The sequence below is a fragment of the Mobula hypostoma genome, chromosome 4 (genome assembly GCF_963921235.1).
Source record: "Mobula hypostoma chromosome 4, sMobHyp1.1, whole genome shotgun sequence".
Classification (NCBI taxonomy): Eukaryota; Metazoa; Chordata; class Chondrichthyes; order Myliobatiformes; family Myliobatidae; genus Mobula; species Mobula hypostoma.
Window position 1 is genome coordinate 65,194,084 of NC_086100.1, and position 27,802 is coordinate 65,221,885.

The 27,802-nt window shown below is 39.2% G+C and overlaps 1 protein-coding gene across 3 annotated transcripts in view; it reads right to left on the reverse strand.

Annotated features, from left to right (window-relative positions):
* The window catches only part of sgpp2 (sphingosine-1-phosphate phosphatase 2), a 39,759-nt gene extending 14,365 nt beyond the window's left edge, over positions 1 to 25,394 (reverse strand). Inside the window, exons 1-2 of one of the 3 annotated variants that reach the window (XM_063044911.1) lie at positions 24,936 to 25,394; positions 12,426 to 12,581 (exon numbers count right to left, since the gene is read on the reverse strand). In XM_063044911.1, the coding sequence (XP_062900981.1) occupies positions 12,426 to 12,581; positions 24,936 to 25,217 (438 nt within the window). In that variant the 5' untranslated portion in view covers positions 25,218 to 25,394. Of the gene's footprint in view, positions 1 to 11,222; positions 11,287 to 12,425; positions 12,582 to 24,935 lie in introns of those variants that run through there. The other 2 variants (XM_063044913.1, XM_063044912.1) reach the window with 2 other exon arrangements.
* Positions 25,395 to 27,802: the final 2,408 nt, after the last annotated feature.

The following is a 27,802-nucleotide window of genomic DNA, read 5'->3' on the forward strand; positions in this document are numbered from 1 at the left end:
TTTGGAGGCTTGTGTGCCTCAGTGACCCAGGGAGCTATATTGGCTGGAGTCAGGACCTTGTACTTTGACGCTTGGTAGGGTCACCCATGTCAAATAGGTCAAAGTATAGAGGCCAGACTAAGAGTGGTCCACTCGTCCTCCGGGTTTGGGGGTTCAGCTCAGGACTAACAATCTTGACTGCAATGAAGAATCCTATTTCTAAGGAGGACCTTCATTGCTGCCCAAAGCATCAGTGGCGTAATAGGCAGTGGCTACTACGTTTATTATATGAGAGAACACCAAAAAGAAACATTTTCATTATTTAATTACTACCCAATATATTTTAAATAAGTTCGAGATTTTGCAGCAGATAATTTTAGGAAGATTCAGTGATCACCAAAATCTTTTTGACACCCGACTTCCCATTACTCAATGCAGTAAGAAATCTAGGAAAGACATAGTACAAATTTAATCCTTAAATGGATGTTTCCTGAGAAAATATTAAGACCTTTGCAACGCTGCATTAGAGTGAAAACTTTAATTAGTGATAAGTTTGAAACTCTATGTACACAAATATATTATGTACCTATATTTGTAGATAGAAACATCTGATGATTTTATAAATACGAGGAGTGATAGCTAAGTTTGTGGCCTAAGGTAGAAGGAGTCAATTTTAGGAAACCTAGCACATTTATTTTTCAACATAATGCCCTTCTACATTTACACACTTAGTCCAGCGGTTGGACCTTCAGAAAGTGTCCACAGATGGGTGATTAATAAGTTTGTGGCCTAGGGCGGAAGGAGATGAGTTATACAGTTCTCGTTACATGCACATGCAGGTCAGCTCTTTGAGTGATTATGCAGAAAGTTTGAAGTTAATAACTTATCTCCTTCTACCTTAGGCCACGAACGTATCAATCACCCCCGATGAGTTATTAACTGATGAGTTATTAAATACAAACTTTCTGCATAATCACTCAAAGAGGTGAACTGCATGTGCATGTAACGAGAACTGTATAACTCATCTCCTTCTACCTTAGGCCACGAACTTATCAATCACCTCTCATATTTCAATTCCTGATTTTTGAAACTTGGATAGTGAGAGATGCAAACAAAAGTTAAAAAGATAGGGCATCATTCAATTTATTAAAGAACAGCAATGTACATAGGAAAATCTATCAAGCTTTCTACTATAGTTTCAAAATATATTTTAATGACTTAAACATTAGGTCTAAGGCAACATATATTAAAGTAATGTATCTTCCAAAATGATGTTGAATTATGAACAATCCTTGGTTATCAGTTTGTAATATTTGAATGGGCTTGAATTATGAAATTACTGTGATATTACTCAAGGGTTAAGTCTCCTTTGCTTGTGTGACTTTGAGAGCACTCTGCAGCTCAGGAATTGGCTAGCAGAACCAGATGGAACCAGAAAGTGTGCAGCCAAGGGAGTATTGACTTTAGTCTTGTAACTAAATACCATGTGATCAGCCTTAGCAACAACCTTAATAAGGGTAAATAGTGCCCAGTCTTCTGTAAATTGGCAGGCTTTAGTTAAGGGTTTCATTAATAGTTCTTGTTGGAAAGGTAAAGAACAAATATACTTATGCACATGATTTACTGCATTTTTATATATAATTTACATAAATAAAATATTTCCAGAATTAGACCCTCTATCCTCGTGCCTTCATTTGAATGACTTCATTTTGAATAATAAATTTCAGCTAGAACTTTTTGTTCAAAATCTGCTTCTACTTGTTTGCTTTAAGATTATTGTATTAAATGTTCATCAAATGATTATGTATAAAGGATCAGTATAGGTTATAATATCAGATTGCTTTCCTAATATTGTTTTATTTAATGCCTACATATAGATCCACGTTAATGAAATATTTAACCTTAAGAATCCCATAAGTTACAATATTATATGAATTCATAACAAGAAGTGAACATTCTAATCCCAGTCTCAGAAAAGTAATTCCTTCGAAAGTTGATTACATCCTCTCTTACTCAAAGAATTGAGCACAAAGATATCTAAACATCATATAAAACTGAAGAATGCATGATAATGATACTGAAGCAGACCTTCACTAGCTTGTTTAGTTAGTGGACCTTGCAAGTCCGCCAAACTAGAGTGCACTATAACCTAGCCATATAAAAATATGGAGGGTGAAGGATTATGTTTGGTTGACTGAAATACATTTTTGAAGACCTTGCTATTTCTCTTCCCTTCAAAATGAATTCACTTCCCAAACTATGATCATAATCCAATTAATAACTTGCTTAAATGAAGCAGGTGAAAAAAATAAAGATTGCACATCCCCCGAATCTGCAGAAAGTAGCAAAATCAATGCAGTTCCTCTCTAGATACAACAGAGGTCAACCTCACTAAGCCTAGTCAAGGTGGTTAATAACATTAAACTTTTGAACTGTTGACTGACTGAAGATGCTCATGTGCTTATCACAGAAACATAACTGTGAATTATTTGTATTCTGACTGATTTTCCTCACATGGATCAGCAACTTTTCATGGAAGTCTGCAGTTCCTTTATTAACATCAGTTGTTCATTCAATTTTGGATGATGACAACATAGCCTATAATTCAGACCTTAGGGATTGCACTCTGCTTGCATCAGCAACACTTCTTGGATAATCTACAGCAGTCAATTTCTGTGATAATACATTTGCTTTGTAAATACTCTGTGATCTTGTGTTTTTTTAAAGCTCCTTTCTTGCTATTTCTGTCTGTAGTGATAAAAAAAATCTGTAGACTAAAGTACATTTTATCATCAATCCATCATTTAAATTAACTGTCACATATTGAAAAACAAAACATCTGATATATTAACTTGATTTAAATAATCTCCCAGTAGCAACTCAAAACTCCTGACATTTTATTTTAAACTTTAGATTTGCTTTTACAAGCCTGTGACATTAAAGTTCCTTGAACAGAATTTGAGCAGAGCCAGATTTGTGTCAGCAAGGTAATATTTATGTATAATTTAGAAAATATTGAATGTATTACCTAATTTAAGTGTTTTGTGAATTCTTGCATGGAACATTTATTTAATTTTTAAGAAGATGCCATTTTGAAACTGATTTACAAGCAGGAAGAGGAGGATAGAAATTCACCCAGTGCAGCAATTTCCCACAGGCAAGGGAACCAGTCAGTAACTTCAGTTTGCAGAGGGAGTTCCAGAATGTTGACTTCACACAAGGGAAACAGTTTTATTAAAGTGTTACTGACAATTAGTAGCCTCAAGGAAATTGTTTGGCCACTGCTGTTAACTAATTTCAATGCAGTAAAGAACCAGTGAGGGTGAGGGGTTGGATCAACAAAATATATTGCAATGGTGTTGCATGGGAGTTGATGGGGGGGGGGGGGGAGGAGGCAAAGATGTGGAAGGGATTGAAAACACAAGAAAGAGAAATTTAACATGGAGTTGCCTGAACATCAGAAATTAATGCAAAACAACAACAGAAGAATAATATCTGAGTACAGGAGAGAAGGCAAGGATCAGGGTATTTAAAACAACAGTCAGAAACAGAATCAGATTTAATATCTCTGGCAAATGATGTGAAATTTATTCTTTTTTATATTGCAATACATAATAACTGTAAATTACATTATATATATTTTTCTTATATACAAATTAAAATAAGTAATGCAAAAAAAACCCAAAAAATAAATAATGAGGTAATATGCATGGTTTGATTCTCCCTTCAAAAATCTGATGCTGGAGGGAAAGAATCTGTTTCTAAGATGTGTGTCTCTTTAGCTTCTTGTCCCTCTTCCTTGATGGTAGCATGAGAAGAGGACCTTCTCAGAGAACCTGGGTGATGGGGATCTTTAACGATGGTTGCTGTCTTTTTGAGGCATCGTCTTTTGAAGATGTCCCTGATGTTGAGGAGGCCAACGCCCATGATGGAGCTGGCTGCATTTGCAACATTCTGCAGCTTTTACTGATCCTGTGCAGTGGACACTCCACACCAGACAGTAATCCAACCAGTTAGAGTGCTCTCTGCAGTACACCTGTAGAAATTTGGTGACATAGCAAGCCTCCTCAAACTGCTATTGAAATATAGCTGCTGTTGTGCCTCCTTTGTAATTGCATCAGTATGTTGTGCCCAAGATAGATCTTCAGATATGTTGACACCGAAGGACTTGAAATTGTCCCCCTTTCCACTGCTGATTCCTTCATGAGGACTGATGTGTATATTCCCATGACCTCTCCTTCCTGAAGTCCACAATCTTGTCATACCGAACTTGAGGGCAAGGTTATTCTTGCAACAGCACTCAACCAGCTGATCTACCTCACTCCTATACACTTCTTTGTTGCCATCTGAAATACTGCCAGTAGTTGTGTCTGACAAATTTGTAGATGGTATTTAAGCTGTGCCCAGCCACACAGTCGCAGGTGTAGAGAGAGCGGGGCAGTTGGCTAAGTACGTATCCTTGAGGTGCGCCTGTGTTAATTATCAGCAAGGAGGAGGTGTTATTTCCTATCTGCACTGACTGCAGTCTCCTGATGGGAAAGTCAAGGATCCAGTTGCAGGAGGAGGTACAGAGGCCCAGGTTTTAGAGTTTGTTGATTAGCACTGAGGGTATAATGTTGTTGAATGCCAAGTTGCAATCAATAAATAGAAACTTGACATAGGTATTGCTATTGTCTAGGGGATCCAAGGCTGAGTGAGAATGCATCCACTGTAGAAATGCAGTGGCAGTAGGCAAATTGCAGCAGGTCCAGATCCTTGCTGAGGTAGGAGTTAATTCTGGCCATGATGAATCTCTCAAGGAACAGTAGATGTGAGTGCAACTGGGCGATAATCATTGGGGCAGCTCATCCTGTTCTTCTTGGGCACTTTTATGATTGTCACCCTTTTGAAGCAGGTGGGAATCTCCAACTGCAGCAGTGAGTGATTGAAAATGCCCTTGAACAGAAGGTTCGGAACTGAAGATGACAAAGGGGAGATCCAAGATCCACATAATGAACAGTAATGCTGTGGTAGTGAAAGCAAGTAAATTAAAGAATGGAGAGGCAAAGGGTCCAGAAGGTTTTAACCCTGTGTCAAGATTGTTCAAGCTTGTAGTTTGATCTGACGCCATGAAAGGAGGGACAATGATTTGGCAAGCACCAACCCTCGTCCACGCTGGTCTGCTAGCCTGATGTCCGACTACAAATGTCCCACATCCACATCGCTGGCTTTTGAATGTGGAGCAGAGCTTTAGACTCTGGCCTGACCTCCGTATCCTTAACTCTGTCCCCAGACCTTCTGCCTGGGGCTAGACAACACTCTGGCCTAAACACAAGTGCTTTGTTTTTGGCTGAGGGGAATCACAACTGATAATTGCTCATCCAATTCAGAACGGGGGAGAAAAAGTTTAGAGCCTTGGAGATAGTTAAGAGGTAAAGAGAGATGGATAAAGCTGAGATTTTGTCAGCATGCATGCTCAAGCTCACTTACAGAAAGAAGACATTCCTTGTTTGTCTGTGTAATGTTTTGTAACTCCAAAACAAAAACTAATTGAAAGGCAAGCATGGACTCAGGAATAACTCATGTACATTCTTAGTTCTACTTTAAGAGAGGTGTGCACTTATCTCGTTGTATAGTCATGATGAATGCAATTCACATATTTTTACATATAATCCATATGAATTACTTAAACCAACATGATTGCTTAATCAAACCATATATTTACAACATTACTCAAATATTAAATGCACAACAGTCTGTAGCTCATTTCTTACCATATAACCATCTTCTGTAATTGACTTGCATCGAGGGGTAATTGACTACAGCCATTTAACCTACCAATATGTCAACTGCATGTGGGAGAAAACAAGAGCACTTAATGGAAAACCACATGGTTGAGGGGATTACATGGAAGCTTTACACAGACAGCACCCAAAGTTAAGATCAACCCTGGATCACAAAGTGTGAGGCAGTTGTACTAACTGCTGCACCACTCTGCACTCCCCCCACCCCCCACACTGACCTCATGTTATTAAAGAAAGACTTTGCTCAGTGCAGCACTGAGAGGTTAAGTGAAAAATAAATCCCGTGTGATGGTGTAGACAGAGCCTGGAGCAGCTGAGGCTAATATCAAAAGAGGGCAGTCACAGTAATATTCAACTTCCTGTCATGCCTTCTACACAAAGTATAGATTTTCCTCCCCTGATGTTAATTATTTTCTTTTTCCAGTCTTCTGTCTCTATTTATCCCCAGGCAGAAGATTGGGGACAGAGAGGGGAGTTAGGGATAGGGATGTGGGGGGGGGGGGTCAGGCCAGAGTCTAAACCTCAACTCTGCAGTCAAAGGCCAGCGACATGGTTGTGGGACATTTGTAGTCAGATGTCAGATTGGCAGACCAGAGTGGATGAGGGCTGATGACCCCATGCCCCAGGGTCAGCAAGTTGTCAGAGGATTCCAGAGTTGGAGTTCCATACAGGCTGGAGGAACGAGGTCCAGTGGCCCCCTGGGCTCATGAATTGGTGAAACACTAGGAGTTTGAGGCCTAGTGTTTAGTATCCCATCATCAGCAAGTCTGGAATTTGAGGTCTTGTGCTCGGTGATCAGCAAGTTCTGAGGTCGATGCCAAAGATCAAGGCCAGAGAATTTGAACCGAGGTCTGGAAGTCAAGGCTCATTACTCGGAGCCTGAGTCAGCAAACCTCTGCGAGTTCACTGAGGAAGTCGAAAGCCCAATGACTGACAGTCCAAATCAGAGACTGCTGAAGGCTGGAGGCTGAAGATGGCCTGTCTTTGGTGTGGCACTGTGTATGTGCTTGGGTGTGTTTTGCTGCTTGTTGCATTCTGGCAAGCACTGCGGAAATGCTGTGTTGGCACTGGAATATGTGTGCTACATCTAGCACACTCTCATAGTTAATGCAAACAACTCATTTCACTGTATGCTTGGCGTAGACGTGAGAAAAATTTGAATCTTGAGAGACTTCCTCAGACCTGCTTAAATAGCATAACATCAAAAGTTGCTCCCAAGTGGGTTTGCTCTCTCGAGTTTTGCTTAATCTTTTCACATGAAGATGCCTCAGCATCTCACATTTACAGACTGATGTTAAATGAACTTCTCAGCTAAACACTGTGACACAGAAACAGCCAGCAATATATATTTTGTTAAAATTAAGATACCTTTAGACAACTTTTCATTATTTCCTAAATGTTGCTTTAGGTTTTAGTCGGTTCAAACCCAAGTCATTGGATTGTGAGAGGGAGCAGATCTACTAGAGGCACTATTGTGACATCCCATGATGCACCTCATCTTCGATTCTCTCCACCTCACCCTCAATCCTATCCACCTTCAAACCTCCTTGTTTTCAGGCTATAGTCTACTGCACCATCACCATCCTCCTCCTACATTCCCCAGTTCTTCTGCCATCTGCAGCTCCTCTACTCTCTCTCATGCAAATTATGACTCAATCCTCTCTTGCTTCCTTGTTCCATGTACCCTTAGTCCTCAATTGTCAGGCATTCTCAAAGTCATCCCGTTAAAAGTATGACCTCTGTGGCAAATCATTGAGGTTTTTTGCCCATGACTGCTCAAAATAGAGAAGCATCTATCAACATTGACTTTCTTCTTTGGGAGTCTAGCAGGAATGGTGTAGGAAGCACAACACCTCCCAAACTATGCATTCTCCTATCCCATCAAATACCTTCTGCCCCAGTAAAGCAGATTCAATAGCCTCAAATCCACAGAAATGAATGGAAGCAAGCCATTCCCAATACTTACAACTGGTGGTACGTTGAGTAAATTTAAGAAGATAGCAGACTGTGGATAGAGGCAATAAAAGACAAACATTATAGAGTATGTTCATCTTCCAACATGAAATTATATTGTTCTGAAAACAACTGTGACCAGCAAGCAATAGGACTTAATGCTCTAAAGTATAGCACCACATCAGAACTTAAAAGTTCAATGAATAAAGGCAGTTCATAGAAGGCTATATTTCAAGTGCAAAAGGCAAAGGCACAATCTAGTTTAACGGAGACAGAAAACTGGCAGAGTACTGGAATACACTTAATAAATATTCTGGAAAATCATGCAATGCACTTAGAATTTAAAAAAATTGTGGATGACTTTTATCCTCAAATTTCTGATATTGATGGAGTAGTCCAGATTAATAAGCAATTATGGGAATGTGTAGTTTTGTGGAATTAAGGGCAAACTGATGAATTGAAGATCAAGTTTATTAGAGTATTAAATAAAAACAGAATATTAGAAATACTCGGCAGGTCAGGCAGCAACAGTGTGGAGAGAGCCCATGATAAAATTTGTGGTGAACAATCTGTTATCAGAACAGGGAAAAGATAGAAATCAAACGTTTTAAGTTGCAGAGCAGGGGAGTGAACAAAGAATGTCTCTGGTATGGCAGAAGCCAAGAGAAATTCAATGGCAGAGATATTAGTGGCAGCACTAGTTTATAAGCCTTTACTGCTCTCTTATTCACAAGTAATGTGTGCAGGGATGTGGCCAGGAAAGAAAGTAAGTACTGCAGGAGGGAAAAAGGTGCTGAAACTGGGAGGTAGGAAACACTGGATAATCTACAAATGCTGAATAAAATTAGAGATGCTAGAAACAGTCAGGAGGTGAAGCAGCATTTGTGGAAAGGCAAAGATTCATATTGATGGTCTTTAATCAAAATAGGGCAGTTAATGAAAGAAATGGAAAAAGACAGTTTATCTGAAATTGTTAAGTGTAATGTAAACCTGAGGGAAATAAGATGTGGTTCCTCGAGCTTATCTGGAACTTTGTCACAGCAGTATAACATGTCAAAGACAAGGAGGTCAGAATGGACAACTTGCAGACTGAATGGAGGGTGACTTGCAAAATTTCAACCTAGTTGCTTTCTCCAATATGGAGCGAATAGTGCAGTAGATTAAAATGGAAGAGTCACCTTACTTGCCGCTGCACTTAGGAATAGCATTTAGATCTGTGGATGGTGGAAAGGGGGACAGGGCAGCTGTTGAATTTCTTAGTTATATTGGAAGGTACCCCCATGGAGAAAAGGAGTCAAAGAAATTAAAGAAATCTGGTTGAGCATTTACAGTATTCTCCATTTTAATTTGCAGTTTTTTTTCTTGGCTTCAGAATACTGGACTGCCTGCAGTTATGTAACACCAAATTTACTGAACTTTATTAATAGTACTTTACATGAATATAAAAAAATCTTATTTCTGAAAGATTCTTATATATTTAAATACCACTAAGAATCTGCATTGTTTTCTGCAGTAGGCTTTTATTAAACAAAAAATACCTGCATGCTTATTTTTTGTTTAATAAAAAACTATTACCTCTCAGTACCTCTATCCATTGGAAGTTGAACAATGCTAGTTAAAGAGTTTATTAAGCTCAATATTAGCTCAGTATGCTAATGTTCCGATGATTGCTACTAAGTAACTCAGGCAGATTTATCAAGTCATGCTGACTCAAAGTCAGATTCTCTCATTTTGATTTAGAAGAGTCACACATTTTGGTGAGCATACACTTAAAAATTTAAAGGAAACATACCAATTAAAAACAGGATTGAGGCCCATCTCCCTTGCTTTCAATTTTTATATTCAGTTTTTCAAAAATTGACAGCTCTATATTTGGATCTGTGACTCCCCACAGATTAAATTCCTCACATTGACTGTGCTATTATTAGGCAATCAATAACACGCAGGAAGTGCACAAGGTGAGGTACTTCCCAGTTGGAAAAGAATTGCTTCAAATGGAGAGCAATATGGCCTGCTTTTCACTTTTAAAAAAGAACAACCCTTTCTGCCACTTGGCTCACGCTCAACGATGAGACACTGTGCAAAATGACTGAAGTCTGGAGGTGATTTTCAACGAACAACCTCAATTTAGGCATGCTGTATTGTGTAGTTGTGTCGGGGGGGCGGGGGGGGAGATGGGGTTTATGGCAAGAACTGAAGGCAATCAGAAGACAATACATTCTAAAAAATAGTAATTATTTTACTGTATTGTCTTCAGACAGAACTGTTTTTTTCAGCGTTAGAGCTGGCCTTGACATAGTTAACTTAATGTTGAAAAAAGTTGCTGTGTTAACAGACCAAATTATTTTTAGTGAACATATATAATTAAGATTAATACAAGTGAGCACAGAGCTTGGATGTGCAGTCCAACCAAAAAATTGTCAGTTTTCTGACAATTCCAAATACAATTTACCGATAACAGAATGGAAAGTTTGTTGCAAGTTTGTTTTCTAGTTTGCCTGCCCCTCGATAGCTTTTGTACTTTGAGGCTTCAGTATGTTTCAGTCTTCTGCTGCAAGTTTTTTTTAAGATGCAGATTCACTCTTAGGATTTAGATGTCACTGATGAGTCAAACATTTCCTATCCATCTTTAACTTTCTCTGGCTTGGTGACCCATTTCAGAAGACAGTTAAGAGTCACAAGATTGTGGGTTTAGAGTTATGTACTCTCAAATGTAAGGATGGGAGATTTCCTTCCCTGCAGGATATCACTGAACAAATTGGGTTAGTACAACAATCAATAGATTTAATGGCTACCTTTACTAAAACTAGCTATGTTATTTCAAGTGCATTTAATTACTGGAATTGAATTTCTCAGCTGGTGTGGTGGACTTCAAATCAATACCTTCAGATCCTCCCGAAATGAGTCCAGTAAGCTAATCATAAACGTACTATAGTCATACATATTTCTATAGACTAGTTCTGTATTGTGACAATGAATACCCTGGATAAAAATAGTCTACTCTTACACATAAAAGAGACCAGATTGTAATCCTCTGGGCTTCCCCCCTCCCCCTTTTCTTTCTCCCTAAGCCTCCTGTCCCATGATCCTCTCATATCCCTTTTGCCAAACAACTGTCCAGCTCTTGACTCCGTCCCTCCCCCTCCTGTCTTCTCCTATCATTTCGGATCTCCCCCTGCCCCTCCCACTTTCAAATCTCTTACTAGCTCTTCTTTCAGTTAGTCCTGACGAAGGGTCTCGGCCTGAAACGTCGACTATACCTCTTCCTATTGATGCTGCCTGGCCTGCTGTGTTCACCAGCAACTTTGATGTGTGTTGCCAGATTGTAACACCTGCCTTTAAGATTCAAGAATCAATGTTATCTTTTCTCTTTGTTTAAACCCAATTGAAATCCATGGAGTACCAAGACTACGTTTAGGTTTTACTGACCATCAGTGGCACAACCAGGGTTGCCAATGTCCTGAATTTTATTTGTGGTTATGTACTTCTTAGTTTGATAAAACTTACCTCAAAAAAATATTTCAGCTATTTTGTCTGAAGTTCTTCACAAACCAACTTCTTCCTAATGGAACTAGACAAAAGGGAGAGAACAGGTACATGGGCAAATTGATGGATCTTCCTTGAGTTAAGGCCCGTTTTTATAAGCTTTTTTATCTTTTGAATAGGGAGGATTTCATTTCATTAATGCATATACTCCAGCGGCCATTTCTCTTGGCTCAAATGTAGCCAGGCATTTGCTTGGTGATCTGGCTCATCTCCTGCATTTATGGCTAATACATCTGTAATAAGGCACTTAGTCAAAGTGCACTTTAACTTCTTCCTTCTGATGGCTTTTTATGATGAGTTTCCTGAAGTATTTACCCTAAAACTTAGTTGAATAAAGTTAGTCTTCACACTCATTGGAGGAATGAAATCTCTTACATTCCAAATGATCATTTCCTCACTCAAAAATTCTGATATCCATAACAATAATTGTGCAAGCAAATTCTCTAACCTCTCCAAACCTTTCTTTCATCTCTTCAAGTCTCAGCAGTTCACACCCTTTCTCTTTATTTTTTTTTAAACTCTAATTCCCTCATCTTTATCACTCCTCCATTCTCCTATCCATGTTTCCTCCTCAAGTTATCCTTCTTGTAACTGCCAATGATCTCTAACTAGCACTTCCCACTGACTCTTACTTCTGCTCATTGGAGCAGCCTTTATAGTTTCCATCTATTTTAATACATTCTACTTTCCCCCCTGTTCCACCAGAAATCACCCCTCCTTTTCCCCATTCATTCTGCCTTGCATGTTAATCACCCTCAATTTTTCTAAGTTCTACTCAACTGAGATGCAATTGTTTTTCACCTGCAAATCCCCCTTGCAGTTGAAGACCACACTTCAATTTGAAAGCTTGTGGAGCAGGAGAATGGCTAGTAATATGGAAATTTAGTAATTGAAGGGATTTTCTTACGTTCTGATTGGACTGATCTGCATAGAGTTCCTTAGGGGGGAAAAATGAGGTAAGTGTGGAGGCAAGCCGCATTTTGAGGTGCCATCACTTTATATTTTGATCCATTGTGTGCTATGCATTTTATGTAAAACAGAAATAAGTTTAGTACACATACATAATCAGCAATGTTAAGGATTCAAATTAAAATTCCAATGTCTTGTAGTATTCTACTACTTATAGCCAAAATGAAATAGTATAAAAAAATTTGAGGTACTTACTGCCCACATACCAACCAGTCTCCTGGTAACATATGGGTCAAAATTCCAGTATGTGAATGGGAGGAATGTGATGTAAAAGATCTCCTGGCCCAGTGCAGCAGCAAATCGGAACAAATAGTAAAAGATAAAGTTCTTCACGACATATGCTGGCTTTTCCTGTGAAAATGTAAAACTACATGAATCTTTCACCTTCATTTTCTTTTTGAGTCAGCAGAATTTTACCTTGTCCCAGATTCTACAGATGTTTCCTATATCTTGTTGCTTACGTAGATATAAAAATCATCAACTTTCTTTTCCTCAAAAGGTGCTTCAGGATCAAGAATACAAGTTAATCGACATAGGAGTAGAAAGTACAGATCAAATGCATGGTTACAGACCAGGTTTTCCTTTTGGCTCCGTGTATTGTAATATAACATAGCTTTCTCAATATTTGAAAGCAGAATATGGTGAGATTCAAATTTGTTCCAGTATCCCTAAAAATGTTTTTGTTACTTTACATTCTAAAATAAAAAATGTTATTACTTAAGTGAAATGAAAACAAATTAAATTTTGATTTACTTCAAAAAAGGTGCTCAAGAGGAAAGAGGTGTAGACTGCAACCATTAAACAGTCCAAGAACTCCTTACAACTAGCACTAATTCTCTAGAAGTGTGACAGAAACATTTTGTACAATATAAATGAGGTTTCCATTGCACATCTGCTAAATAAATGGCAAAGTAAGAGCATCTGAGGATATCTTAATACTCAGAACCTGTATAGCTAAGTTTTGATTAATGTTACTTTATGTCACTACAAACATTATTAATATTGTGTGATTGCATTTTAACCAGATTTCTTATTACATTACTAGTAGATAAACATTTCACACTGACAAGAACTGGTAGGTTCATGCTAGTGCCTGTACCCAAAAGAGCACCTCCTACCCACCCTCACAATACACTCATCAGTCTCCCCTGCAAACTAGAAAACCTGAACAGTGTCAGGATAGAGTCCTCTCCGTTTGTGGTTCTCTAATTCCTCCTTAGGATATGTCAATGATACTAGTTCTAATGACTGTGTTTACAATCTGGCAAATGAAGTTCCTCCAGAATCTAATTTTGAATTATCAATTTTATAATTTTACAAGTGTTATGATGTTATAAATCTTCTAATTATGTTTCCTTCTCTAGTGACCCCAATGCTGACAATATAGACAACTAACATTCTTGTTCACTTTAATGCAAGCTCTCATTTTATCAGCAATAATTCTCAAAAAATTAACCCCAGTTTTTTAATAGGCTTACTAACCAACAATACTACTTGGTTTAGCTAAAATCACTAGATCTATTTGTTCTCATCCCATTAAAACACCAGTTTTTCAACTTTTGTGTTACTTACATAGTTTTCTTACCCTAGTATACATCTTACTCTTTCCAATGTTGAAAGTAACTTATTAACTAAACCCATTCACTGAAATATTTAACCTCTTCCTCCTGCTTCAAACAGGCTTCAGTTGTATCGGGACCCAAGAAGAGCATGCTGAACTGCCTCAGTTACTATTGCCCAGTAGCACTAGCATCATAGTGATGAAATTTTGAGAGGTTCATGATGAAAGATGTCAACTTTTCCCTGAGAAATGACTTGGGTCTGCTCCAATTTTCCTGCCAGAGCAACAGGTCCACCACAGCCATCTTGCTGACTCTTCACTCAACCCTGGAATATCTGGACAGCAAAGATGCATACATCAGGATGCTCTTTATCGACGACAGCTCAACATTCAAAGCTATCATCCCCTCAAAACTAACCAATAAGCTTCAAGACCTTGGCCTCAATACCTCCTTGTGCAATTGGATCTTTCATTTCCTCACTCGCAGACCCCAGTCAGTTCAGATTGGCAACAACATCTCCTCCACAATCTCCATCAGCACAGGTACACCAGAAGGGTGTGTGCTTAGCCCCTGCTCTATTCACTTTACAGTGATGATTGTGTGGATAAGCACAGCTCCAATGTCCTATTCAAATTTGCAGATCACAGCAGTCATAGGCTGAATCAAAGGTGGTGACATTTCAGCATATAGGAGAGAGATGAAAAATCTGGCTGAGTGCCTGTACCCATAACAACAGCCTGTTACTGAATGGTATTGATACTGAATGGTATTGATACAACAGCCTACCGACACAACCGATCGACAGATGATGCAATAGCCACTGCTTTACATACCATCCTTACACATCTGGAGAAGGAGGATGCTTATGTGAGAATGCTGTTCTGGGACTACAGTTCAGCATTCAACATCACAGTTCCATCCAGGCTCGACAAGAAGGTCAGCGACCTCGGCCTTGACCTTGCCTTGTGCAGCTGGATCCTCAACTTCCTGTCAGATCAACAGCAGGTTATAAAAGTGGGCTCCCTCACTTCCAGCTTTCTGACTCTCAATACAGGAGTCCCTCAGGGCTGTGTGCTGGGTCCCCTCCTTTACTCCCTGTAGACCAACAGCTCTAATCTGCTAATTAAATTTGCCGTCACTACATTAATTGGCCTCATCTCAAACAATAACGAGGTGGCCTACAGGGAAGAAGTCATCTCTGTGACGCAGTGGTGTCAAGAAAACAACCTCTCCCTCAATGTCACAAAATCAAAGAAGCTGGTTGTGGATTACAGGAGGAATGGAGACGGGTTAAGCCCTGTAGACATCAATGGATCTGGGGTTGAGAGGGTAAACAGCTTTCAGTTCCTCAGCATCCACATCACTGAGGATCTCACGTGGTCTGTACACACCAGCTGTGCGGTGAAAATGCACAACAGTGCCTCTTTCACCTCAGACAGTTGAGGAAGTTCAGTATGGGCACCCAAATCCTAAGAACTTTCTACAGAGGCACAATTGAAAGCATCCTGACTGGCTGCATCACTGCCTGGTAAGGGAAATGTATGTCCCTTAATTGCAGGACTCTGCAGAGAGTGGTGCGGACAGCCCAGCTCAGCTCATCTGTAGTTGTGAACTTCCCATGGTTCAGGACATTTACAATGACAAGTGTGTAAAAAGGGCCCGAAGGATCATTGGGGACCCGAGTTACCCCAACCACAAACTGTTCCAGTTGCTACCATCCGGGAAACGATACCATAGCATAAAAGCCAGGACCAACAGGCTCCAGGACAGCTTCTTCCACCAGGCCATCAGACTGATTAATTCACGCTGATCTGAGTGTACACTACATTACATTGACTGTTCTATTTATTATAAATTACTATGATTGCACATTTAGATGGAGACGTAACATAAAGATTTTTACTCCTCATGTATGTGAAGGATGTAAGAAATAAAGTCAAGTCAATTCAGTTCAATTACTCAATGTCAATAAGACCAAGAAACTGATTGTAGAATTCAGGAGAGGGAAACCAGAGGTCCATGAGCCAGTAATCACAGAAGATCAGAGGTGGAAAGGGTCAGTTTCTTTTAAATGGATTTGTGGAAGGAAAATCACGTCTAACGAATCTCAGAATTTTTTTGAGGATGTAACAAGTAGAGTGGATAGGGGAGAACCAGATGTGGTATATTTGGGTTTTCAAAAGGCTTTTGACACGGTCCCACACAGAAGATTAGTGTGCAAACTTAAAAGCACACGGTATTGGGGGTAAGGTATTGATGTGGACAGAGAATTGGTTGGTAGACAGGAAGCAAAGAGTGGGAATAAATGGGACCTTTTCAGAATGGCAGGCAGTGACTAGTGGGGTACTGCAAGGCTCAGTGCTGGGACCCCAATTGTTTACAATATATATTAATGACTTAGACGAGGGAATTAAATGCAGCATCTCCAAGTTTGCGGATGACACAAAGCTAGGCGGCAGTGTTAGCTGTGAGGAGGATGCTAAGAGGATGCAGGGTGACTTGGATAGGTTAGGTGAGTGGGCAAATTCATGGCAGATGCAATTTAATGCGGAAAAATGTGAGGTTATCCACTTTGGTGGCAAAAACAGGGAAACAGATTATTATCTGAATGGTGGCCAATTAGGAAAAGGGGAGGTGCAACGAGACCTGGGTGTCATTATACACCAGCCATTGAAAGTGGGCATGCAGGTACAGCAGGCAGTGAAAAAGGCGAATGGTATGCTGGCATTCATAGCAAGAGGATTCGAGTACAGGAGCAGGGAGATACTACTGCAGTTGTACAAGGCCTTGGTGAGACCACACCTAGGTGCAGTTTTGGTCCCCTAATCTGAGGAAAGACATTCTTGCCACGGAGGGAGTACAAAGAATGTTCACCAGATTTGACTCCTGGGTTGGCAGGACTTTCATACGTTGAAAGACTGGATCGACTAGGCTTGTACTCACTGGAATTTAGGAGATTGAGGGGGGGATCTTATTGAAATGTATAAAATCCTAAAGGGATTGGACAGGCTAGATGCAGGAAGATTGTTCCTGATGTTGGGGAATTCCAGAACCAGGGGTCACAGTTTGAGGATAAAGGAGAAGCCTTTTAGGACCGAGATGAGGAAAAACTTCTTCACACAGAGAGTGGTGAATCTGTGGAATTCTCTGCCACAGGAAACAGTTGAGGCCAGTTCATTGGCTATATTTAAGAGGGAGTTAGATATGGCCCTTGTGGCTAAAGGGATCAGGGGGTATGGAGAGAAGGCAGGTACAGGGTTCTGAGTTGGATGATCAGCCATGATCATACTGAATGGCGGTGCAGGCTCAAAGGGCCAAATGGCCTACTCCTGCACCTATTTTCTATGTTTCTAAATCCTGGGTGTCACCATCTCAGAGGAACAGTCTGGGACCCATCATATAAATGTTATTGCAAAGACACAGGTCAGCACCTCTACTTCCTCAGGAGTCTGTGGAGGTTCATCATGTCATCGAAAACTTTGGCAAACTTCTATTAATGTGTGTTAGAAAAATGTGCTGACTGGCTGCATTATGGTCTGGTATGGGAACACCAATGCGTTTGAACACAAAATCATACAAAAGGTAATGGATTCAGCCGTCAACCATCAGGCTCTTGCACAAAAGGGGATAGCTGTCCTCATTTAAGAACTCTTATATTGTTATTTCATGTTTGTTATTTATTGCTATTTATTTATATCTGCATTCTCACTGTTTACAGTCCCTGATGTTTACAATTACTGTTCTATAGATTTGCTAAGAACGCCTGCAGAAAAAGAATCTCAGGGTTGCATGTGTTGACATGTATGTACTCTGATAATACATTTTACTTTGAACTTTGACCAAGGAGCTGATTGTAGACTTCAGGAGAAGGAAACCAGGGGTCTATAAGCCAGTCCTAATCGGAGGATCAGAGGTGGAGAGGGTTAGCAACTAATTCCTAGATTTTATTATTTTTGGAGTACCTGTCCTGGGTCCATCATGTAAATTCAATTACAAAGAAAGCATGGCAGTGTCTCTACTTCCTTTGGAGTTTGTAGGGATTTGCCATGACATCTAAAACTTTGAAAAACTTCTGTAGATACGTATTGGAGAGTATACAGAATGGCTGCGTCACAGCCAGGTATGGAAACAACAACACCCTTGAATAAAATATCCTACAAAAAGTAATGGATATGGCCCAGTCCATCACGGGTAAAGTCCTCCCAACCATTGAGGACATCTACATGAAATGCTGTTGCAGGAAAGTGGAATCCATCATCAGGGACCCCCACCAACCAGCTGCACCACCAGGAAGGTACAAGCACCTCAGGATTCACACCACCAGATTCAGCAAAAGTTACTACCCCTCAAGCATCAGGCTCTTGAACCAAAGGGGATAACTTCTCTCAACTTCACTTGCTCCATCATTGAAATGTTCCCACATTTTCCAATTCTTGGTCTTTTATTATTCCAAACAAAAGATGAAATAATAGAGTCAACTTGATCAAAAACTTCTTAGTTAGAAAAATAGGGATGTTTTGAAATACATATAAAAATTTTGGTAAAATCATCAATTTAACTGCATGAATTCGACCTACTAAGGAAAGTGTAAGTGGATTCCATCTAGAAAAAAATTGCTTCATAAAATCCACTAAGGGAACTAAATTAGCTCTATAAAAGTCTCCATAATTTTTAGTAATGGTAATACCTAAATATTTAAAAGAATCCGTAACTTTTAAAGGAATGTTATCATATATAGAAGCGGAATCATTTAAAGGAAATAATTCACTTTTATGCAGGTTTAATTTATATCCTGAAAACAAACCAAATTCATTTAAAAATTTCAATAAACTAGGAATAGATTCTTCGGGATTCAAAATATAAACCAAAAGATCATCTGCATAAAGGGAGATCTTATGAATAGTCCCATTTATAGAAATTCCTTGAATATTTTTAGCTTCACGAAGTGCAATAGCCAAGGGTTCCAACATCAAGTTAAGTAACAGAGGACTTAACGGACATCCTTGTCTCGTACCCCGAGAAAGTTGGAAAAAGGGGGATCTACAGTTATTAGTGATAACAGTGGCAATAGGACTTTTATGTATCAACCTAATCCATTTATTAAAATTAGTACCAAAGCCAAATTTCTCTAAAACTTTAAATATATATTTCCATTCAACTCTATCAAATGCCTTTTCAGCATCTAAAGAAACAACACATGTCATTTACAAAAATTAAAAAAGGATGGAGGTCTTACTTTGCCCAATTTAAGAATGTATTATTGGGCGGTTAATATATGTTATGCGTGTTCTTGGTTGTATTGGACCGATAAAAAGGAACGACCATCTTGGGTTGACTTGGAATTGAAAACTGTGAAACAATTTCATTTAGCTTCGTTATTAGGAGCTCCTTTACCTGTACAATTAGCCAAAATTTCTATTCTAAATATAAATCCTATGATTAATCAATCATTACGAATTTGGTATCAGTTTCGTAAGTTTTTTAATCTTAAAAAATTAACCTTCTTTGTTTAATTTATCAAAACTATTTATTTAAACCTTCACTTAATGACCCTACCTTTTCTCTTTGGAGGAATAAAGGAATTTTTTCCTTCATGGACTTGTTTCAAGAAGGTCGATTGATATCCTTTGAGAAATTAGTAACTAAATACTCTCTCTCATATTCACATTTTTTGCAATATCTTCAGGTCAGACATTTTTTACAAGAATATTTAAGTAATTTTCCATATATACAAGATTCTGACCCATTAGACATTATTTTAAAAATGAACCCTTTAATGAAAGGCTTTATTGGGAAAATTTAAAATTTGCTATTACAACAGGACAATTATCCTTTACTTAAGATCAAGCAAGATTGGGAAAGAGAGCTTAATATGACCTTGATAACAGAGGATTGGTTGCGAATTTTGAAGCTGGTTAACTCTTCTTCGATTTGTGCCAGTCATTCTCTAATTCAATTTAAAATCGTACATCGTTATTATTTGACGAAGGAGAGATTGTCTAAAATTTTTCCTAATGTAAATAATCAGTGTGATAGATGCAAAACTGAGATAGCTACGTTGACACATATGTTTTGTTCGTGTTCTGTATTGAAACAATTTTGGAAATCTATTTCTTCTATAATCTCTAAAGCTTTACAACCTAATAAATTGACAGTTTTGTTTAGTATAATTCCTCAACATATTCATGGTATTTCTATATCTGACCAACATGTAATTGCACTTGTCACATTATTGGCTAGAAGGGCTATTGTATTAAAATGGAAAGATGCCTCTGCTCCCACTTTGATACAATGGTTCTCTCAGGTGATGTTATGTCTTAGTTTGGAAAAAATTAGAAGTCGAACTTTTTATCCTAACTTTGACTTTGAGAAAAGGTGAGGCTCTTTTGCCTGTTATTATCATCTGACTTGAGTTAATTAAGATGGTCCTTTTCTGATGCTTGGTTATAAGAATTTGGTTGGCGGTTTGATGTCTTTCTTTTATGGAAGCTTGTATGGCGCATAGCTCCGGGTTTGTGCTCCAAATGGGTTTTCTCCCCCTTTTTTTTTTTTAAGTTATTAGGGGTTTCCTCTGTTTTAGTTAGTAGGGGTTCTTTTTTTCCCTTCTTTCCTTTTTTCCATAAAAAAAAGCTTTAATACTTTGTTAACGCAAACAACAGGAATTCTGCAGATGCTGGAAATTCAAGCAACACACATCAAAGTTGCTGGTGAACACAGCAGGCCAGGCAGCATCTCTAGGAAGAGGTAGTCGACCTTCGTCAGGTCTCAGCCTGAAACGTCGACTGTACCTCTTCCTAGAGATGCTGCCTGGCCTGCTGTGTTCACCAGCAACTTTTACGTGTGTTGCTTTAACACTTTGTTTTTTGATTATTATTGATATACTGTTTAGCCTGGTTGATAGTTTAACTTTTACTCTACATATGGATATGTTATTTTGATTATTTTGATGCATTTTTCTCTGTTGTTGATTTTCAATAATAATTAATAAAAAGATTTAAAAAGAAATGTTCCCACACTCAGTGGACTCACTTTCAAGGATTCTTCATCTCATGTTCTTGAGATGTATTGCTTATTTACTCATTATTATTTCTTCTTTTTGTATTTGCAGAGTTCGTTGCCTTCTGCACTTTGGTTGAACACTCTAGTTGGGCAGTCTTTCATTGATTCTGTTATGGTTATCATTCCATAGACATTGAGTATGCCCACAAGAAAATGAATCTCAGGGTTGTAATGGTGACATATTAAGTAAGTTTGATAAGACATTTACTTTGAACTACATCTTATATTTTTGTTCTACATTAAAGCTACAATTATGAATCTCTACAAATTTTGAAATACCAGTTAAGTATGGCTCAAGCAATGATGTTTGTGAAACATTATTTCTTACACTTTCCTTGCACACTAATACAGTTGAATTTTTATATATTTAAGTTTATGATTTTATATAAATTCTCTTAGTTCCAATGCCTTACACATAAAGTTTGACTTCACCTAATATGGATAAAAATGTGGTAAGTTCCTTTTCCGTGCTGGTAAATCTAAAGTTATCTGGAGAAAGTGGACAACACCCAAAAAATCATTTGGTTTGTTACTGCAATTGCTGACTAACTCCTCTGTACTTTCTGCTTTTTATGTTTACATTTCACAGTGCAATGTCCAGAGGGTGCATGAGATGAGTCTATATGCACTTTGTAACTAAGCTTTAAGGGTGTGGGTCATTTATTCCTTAAGCACTCAAATTAGAAAATTAGTTTAATAAATAAAGGACCTTGATCTCAAATTTAAGTTACCCACTGAAGTCAGTGAATAACTTCCTAGCTTGTAACACTGTTGCATTTGAGCAACTAAACCAAATGAAGTCACTTTTATTTACTAATTTATTTAATCATTTGAACTTTGAACTATACAGCTTCTCTTTCACCTCACCATAATATTCTTGCATTAAAATCTAAATATCCAAAATCTATCAATCTTTGTCTTGAATATACTCAGCAACTCATCCTCCACAGTCCTCCTGGACACAATTCCAAATAGTCGTTACCCTTCGATGTAGAATTTTCTCATCTGTCAATTTCAGAATCAGAATTAGGTTTATTATCACTGATGTATGTCACAAAGTTTATTCTTTTCCAATAGCAGCTCAGTGCAATACATTAAAATGATATGTCTTACAATAGAAATGAAAGTAAAACACATAGAACATTAGAGGCAGAGGCTGTAGATGATTTTTTAAAAAAAGTTTAATTGTTTTTTCTTTCTTATTGTGCAGTTAGAGCAGTGGAGATGCCAGGCAGGATAGCAGAATGCCCATCCTGCAGAATGTGGGAAGGCGAGGAGACCTCCAGTGTGGAGGAGGTTAGGGCATGGATCAGGACATGGAATTATGATGTTGTAGCCATAGTGAAATGTGGTCACTATTTTTTTGGGCAGCTCAGTATTCTGGGGCTCTGTTGTTTTAGATGTGATAAAGCAGGAGGGATAAAGGGGAAGTGATGGTATAGGTTAGGGAAAATGTCACAGCAGTCCTCTGACAGGACAGACTAGGGAGCTTGTCTGCTGAGGCTTTAAGAGTGGAACTGAGGAATAACAAGGTGATGACATGTTAATGGGATTATGTTATTGACCACGCAAAAGTCCATGGGATTTAGAGGAGCAAATTTGTGGACTGTTACAAGAAACACAAGGTTGTGATAGAAGGCGATTTTAAACTTTCTACATATTGATCGGGACTCCCATGTCCCAGTACTGTAAGGGGACTGAATGGGATAGTTTGTCAAATGTGTTTGGGAAAGTTTCCTTAATCAGTCCATAGAGATCCCAACTACAGAGAGTGTGATACTAGATCTATTAGGGAATGAGACAGGGTGGGTGACAAATCTTTGTGTAGGGGAACATATTGCATGTAATGTCATTAGTTTCAAAATAATTATGGAGAAGGATAGGTATGGTCCTCAGATTGAGACTCTAAATTTAAGAAAGACCAATTTGCAAGTGTAGATAGTTTGTTTACTGGTAGATGTGTATTTGGTAAGTGGGAGGCCTTCAGAAGTGAAATTTGAGTACAGAGTTACATCTTCCTGTCAGAATAAAAGGCAATTATATTATAATTATAATTAAACACATATTGAAGTCTTGGTTAAGAAAAGGGTATAGCAGGTATAGGCAGGAATAAAAAAATGAGGTACTTGAGTGTAAGAAATGCAAGAGAAACTTAAGAGGGAAATCAAGAGGGCTAAAAGAAGGTATGAGGTTGACAGGTAAACGAGAATCCTCAGGGGTTCTACAGATATATTAAGAACAAAAGGAAAATGTATGAAATGAGTCCTCTAGAAGATCAGAGTGATCATCTATGCATGAAGCCAAAAGAGACAGGGGGGAGATCTTAAATGGATTTTTTTGCATCTGTAAAATGGACACGGTGTCATGCACCGGTCCAAAGTCCACATTCCGGTTCACGGTCCGGTCCTTGGACTCCGGGTCTTCCGGCTGTCCCTCTTTTGGTTGGTTTTAACCATAAGCACCTGATGCTCATCTTGGGGCTAGGAATATAAGTGGCCCTGGGATCCAGTGTGGTTGCTGGGTCATCTTGTCAGTCTCCCCTTGGAGCATCCCACTGGTGGAAGGCTCATGCAGTCATTGAGATATGGATTTGGCTGTTCCATAGCCCGCTGAGGTTACCGGCCGCCTTGAGTCTTGGAGTCACCCCAGACCTAGCTCCCTCCCTGTCCCTTGCCTCCGTCGGGTACGCCAGGCCATTTGCCGTTACCCTGTGGTTGGGTCTGTCCCTCCCTGTCCTTGCCTCTGTGGGGTGGAGTCCTGTGTCCTGCCCAGGAGTCCCGCATCCTGCCCAGGAGTTGCCTTGAAGTACCCTTGCCTTGTCATGTCCTCATCTAGCCTTCAAGACATCACTCTAATCTATTTAGAAATCTGTTTCTGAACTCACGCCCAGCACACAGGAGCAAACTGCAGTGCACTGTCAAATCCACAAACTGGCAAAACAGTTTGGTCTAATTGTGTGTAAGCACAATTCTGTCTACAAAGAGAACACCCAGGAAATACCAGATTTGTTCTAAAAATCCCGGAAGATTTTGATGCTACAAATGTTTACTGTGTGGTAGGACGGGAAGCAACGAGGCTTCGTTTCACCTTCCGTCCAGCCAGAGATAATGGACAACTGCACTTACTGTCCCTCAGCCCCTCAAGAGTGGGAAGCTTATGAAATCATGCTGTAATACAGAGATATTCCAGCTTCCACCCATCCCCCATCTCCGCACCCCAGTAATGCTCCCTATCAGTTTAGTGTTCTATTATATTGCCTACAGCTGTAATGATAATTCTTCACTTCTTTTATACTGAAAAATAAAGTGGAATTATTGCTACTGTAGTTTGCATCTCCAGTTCTAGTTTATTCTGTGAGCTTTTTGTAAGCAAGGAATCTCATTGCACTTGGTGTATACGACAATAAACCAATCTGAAAGTGAAAAAGTACTTGGAAAACGATCACTGATAATAATTTTTTCAAATGTATACCAATCCCAATGAATCAACTGGGGAAAAAGTCAGTTTAATTTGGCAAGGATGAATCCAGAATCTTCTGATTTGTCTAATTGACTCTCATGGAGAGATGATTCTAGCCTAATATTGTACCAAGTCAATCAAGAAAGCAACGTCCCAATACAAGCATCTTCAATAGAAAACTTCTTGCAAGATGTTTTCTTAAACTGAGTTTTATCGTTGCACTCATTTCTCCGTTATTCTGGTGCCATGCAAATAGTTCTTTTTCTTTCCGGCACTTACAGCGCTCAGGTATGAATAATCACTTTGGCACGGCAGGAGGAATACTGTACGTTTTTGCTCTCTCTCTCTCCCGCCATTAGTTAATCCGACTCCTCCCTTGGCATTGTTACTTCCTCTGCTGGTTAGACCTGATAGACTAGAATGACCTGTTCTATCGGCTAAAAAATGCCCATTAGTGCACAGGGAACGCCTGCAGGTGAAATACTACGGAGCAAAGTCCAAAGGAAACATTTTTAAACAATCGGCGAATGGGAAGAGAAGTGTAATTTTTGTTATAAATAATTGGTATTTATAGAGATATTATTTATAAGAAACCGAAACATTAGACAGAAACCGCATCTCTCACCTTTAGTACGGATCCATTTACTTCAGGACGTTCCTTCCCCTCGCGTCCCTGGAGGTGCTGTAGTGACTCTCCAGCCCTGTCCCTCCCGTATCCATTAGTGCAAGCACTTGTCCGGGTGACTCGTTCATTCTCCACGAGCCCCTGGCTCGCAGCCCGGTTGCCACAGGAGCTGCTAGAGCTGACTGAGGCTCCGTCTTCAACCTGAAGAAATAAACCACAGCGCCTCTGGAAACTGGCCACGAGGCGAGGATCTTGCAGGGATTGGAGGAACGAACCTATCATCTCTTTTCTCGATTTTAAAAAAAAGGTCCTTTCAAGCTCGGCTGCGGGAAATCAGTTGAAACGTTTACACTTGTGGAACTGCTTTCAACTAACGCGGATAATCTCCGCTGAGACTTGTTTTACGCAATAGGTTACTTAAAAACAGAGGAAGCAACAGGGAACTTTCATTTGGCTCCATGCCAGAGCTATTGTCCTCAGATGCAGGCGGCGGCTCACGGCTCTATCTAAATATTCCAACCTGCTTTGATTTCCCACGCTTCGCGGCGGAACATTAATTAAAGATGTAGCATGGAGCGCTCTCACCTGAGTGTAATTTGCTGCCGTGGGAAATAGTTAAGGAATATAACACTTGACTCCTTTAAGGGAGAGGTAGATGTGTACACAAGGTTAAAAAAAGTCACTCTGACGGAGCAGCTGAAGACTGGGAGAAATTAGTTGGAGACTATCATAGGCGATGTCAGTTCTAACGAAGGCAATCTGGAAAATGAAATCTCTTTCCCTTTCAATGCATGACCTGCTGCGTATTTCCAATATTTTCTATGTTTATTTCAGATGTCCAGCATCTGCAGTTTTTAAACAAAAAATAATCATAGACGAGTTGGACCGAACGGCCTTTTTCAAGCTGTGTAATTCCATGTAGTTAACTCGTCAATGTGATGAAATAAAAATTGATCACTTCAGTGGGAATTTTTTTATTACTAATTTTTTATTGCAACACCAACTAATTACATTCAATGCAACCGGTGTTCAGTGGGAAACTTAATAAACAGAAGATAGTTCCGGCTCCGAGCGGAGAACCTCTTCATCAGCTGTAGCAGCTGCCAGTATTTATCCCCATGGACGTCATTATGCCCTCCCGCTCATAAAGGAGCAGAGCAAATATACCTTGTTTATTACATCTGTGGAGAAGATGTCGCAAGGAACTTAATTTGTGAACGTGTTAAAAATAGGAAGTCTCCCTGACTATTCATTGTACTGTATTAAACAATTGTAAAATTGCTCTAAAAGAACTAGTTTATTTTTTCAATATAAAAAAAACAAGTCTTCTGAATGTGGTGAAATAGCAAAACAAATTTAACAATAATTGCTTGCATTTATATGATACCTTTGACAGGTATTTTACTCAGAGCTCTTTTAACACCAGAGATAATGAAGAGGAATATGAGGGGAAATTATATCTGTTGGGAATTCCTGACCTCACAAAATGGAGAAAGGGTATTTGGGATGTCCCTGAAGACTCTCCTTTCCCCTCTGCTGTAGGGAAGAGGTCCAGCAAAAATGCCTGGAAGAGACATTATTGGTCTACTACATCAAACACCTCCTTCTCGACCTATGACATTGACTCCTGGCTACCTTTGAAAGCAAAAATTTAGACTGGAACCAAGCCCTCCCTCAGCCAGTGCAATTGCTTTAGGGAAAAAAGAACAGAGTAACATAGTAAAACATCCCTAGAGTGTCAGCAATCTGATTACTGTATGTGCAAGTGGCCATAAATTTGATCACAAACAATCATTTTAAATGATGTGAGTAAGATTAAAATAAAATACAGAGATTTATGGTGAGGCAGCAAGTACATACATGTCACCACATACAACCTTGACAGCTTAGAAGAAAATTTTAAAAATCAGGCAATGATAATCTGAAATGAAACAGAAAACTCTACAAGCAATCAGCAGGTGAGGCAGTATCTGTGGGAAAGAAAAGAAAGGATCTGAGACTGTAAGTGGTAACTCAGGTTCTCTTTCCACAGATGCTGCCCAACTTGCAGAGTCTCTGCATTGTTTGCTGTCTCCAAACCTAAAGCTTAGTAGTTTTGGATAAAGCCATAATGACAGATCATTTCAAAGTTCAAAGTAAAGTTTATTATCAGAGTATGTTCTGTACATGTCATCACATTCAATCCTGAGATTCTTTTAGTACAGGCATACTCAGCAAATCTATAGAACAGTACCTGTAAACAGGATCAATGAACAACAAACTGTGCAAATGCAAATATAAATAAACAGAAATAAATAAGGAGAGCATGAGATAACAGGATAAAGGGTCCTAAAAGTGAGATCATTGGTTGTGGGAACATCAGAAATAGAATGTTATCCTCTTTTGTTCAAGATCCTGATGGTCGAGGGGCAGAAACTGTTCTTGAACCTGGTGCTGTGGGTCCTGAGGCACCAGTACCGTCCAGCTGATGGTAGCAGCAACAAAGAGCCTGGCCTGGGAGATGAGGATCTTTGATGATGGAAGCTGCTTTTCCTCGACAATGCTTCATGTAGATGTGCGCAATGATTGGGAGAGTTTTTCCTGTGATATGCTGGGCAGAATCCATTACCTTTTTTTGGATTTTCCACTCAAAGGCACTGACGTTTCCACACCAGGCCATAATGCAGCCAGTACACTTACCACTACACATCTATAGAACTGTGTCAAGGCTTTTGATGACATGCCGAATTTCCACAAGACACCTACGGAAGACTATTGTGTTTTCTTTGCAATTACATTTAATTGTGCATGACAGATCCTCTGAGATAATGACCCTCAGGAATTTAAAGTTACTGGCCCTCTCCACCTCTGATCCTCTGATGATTACT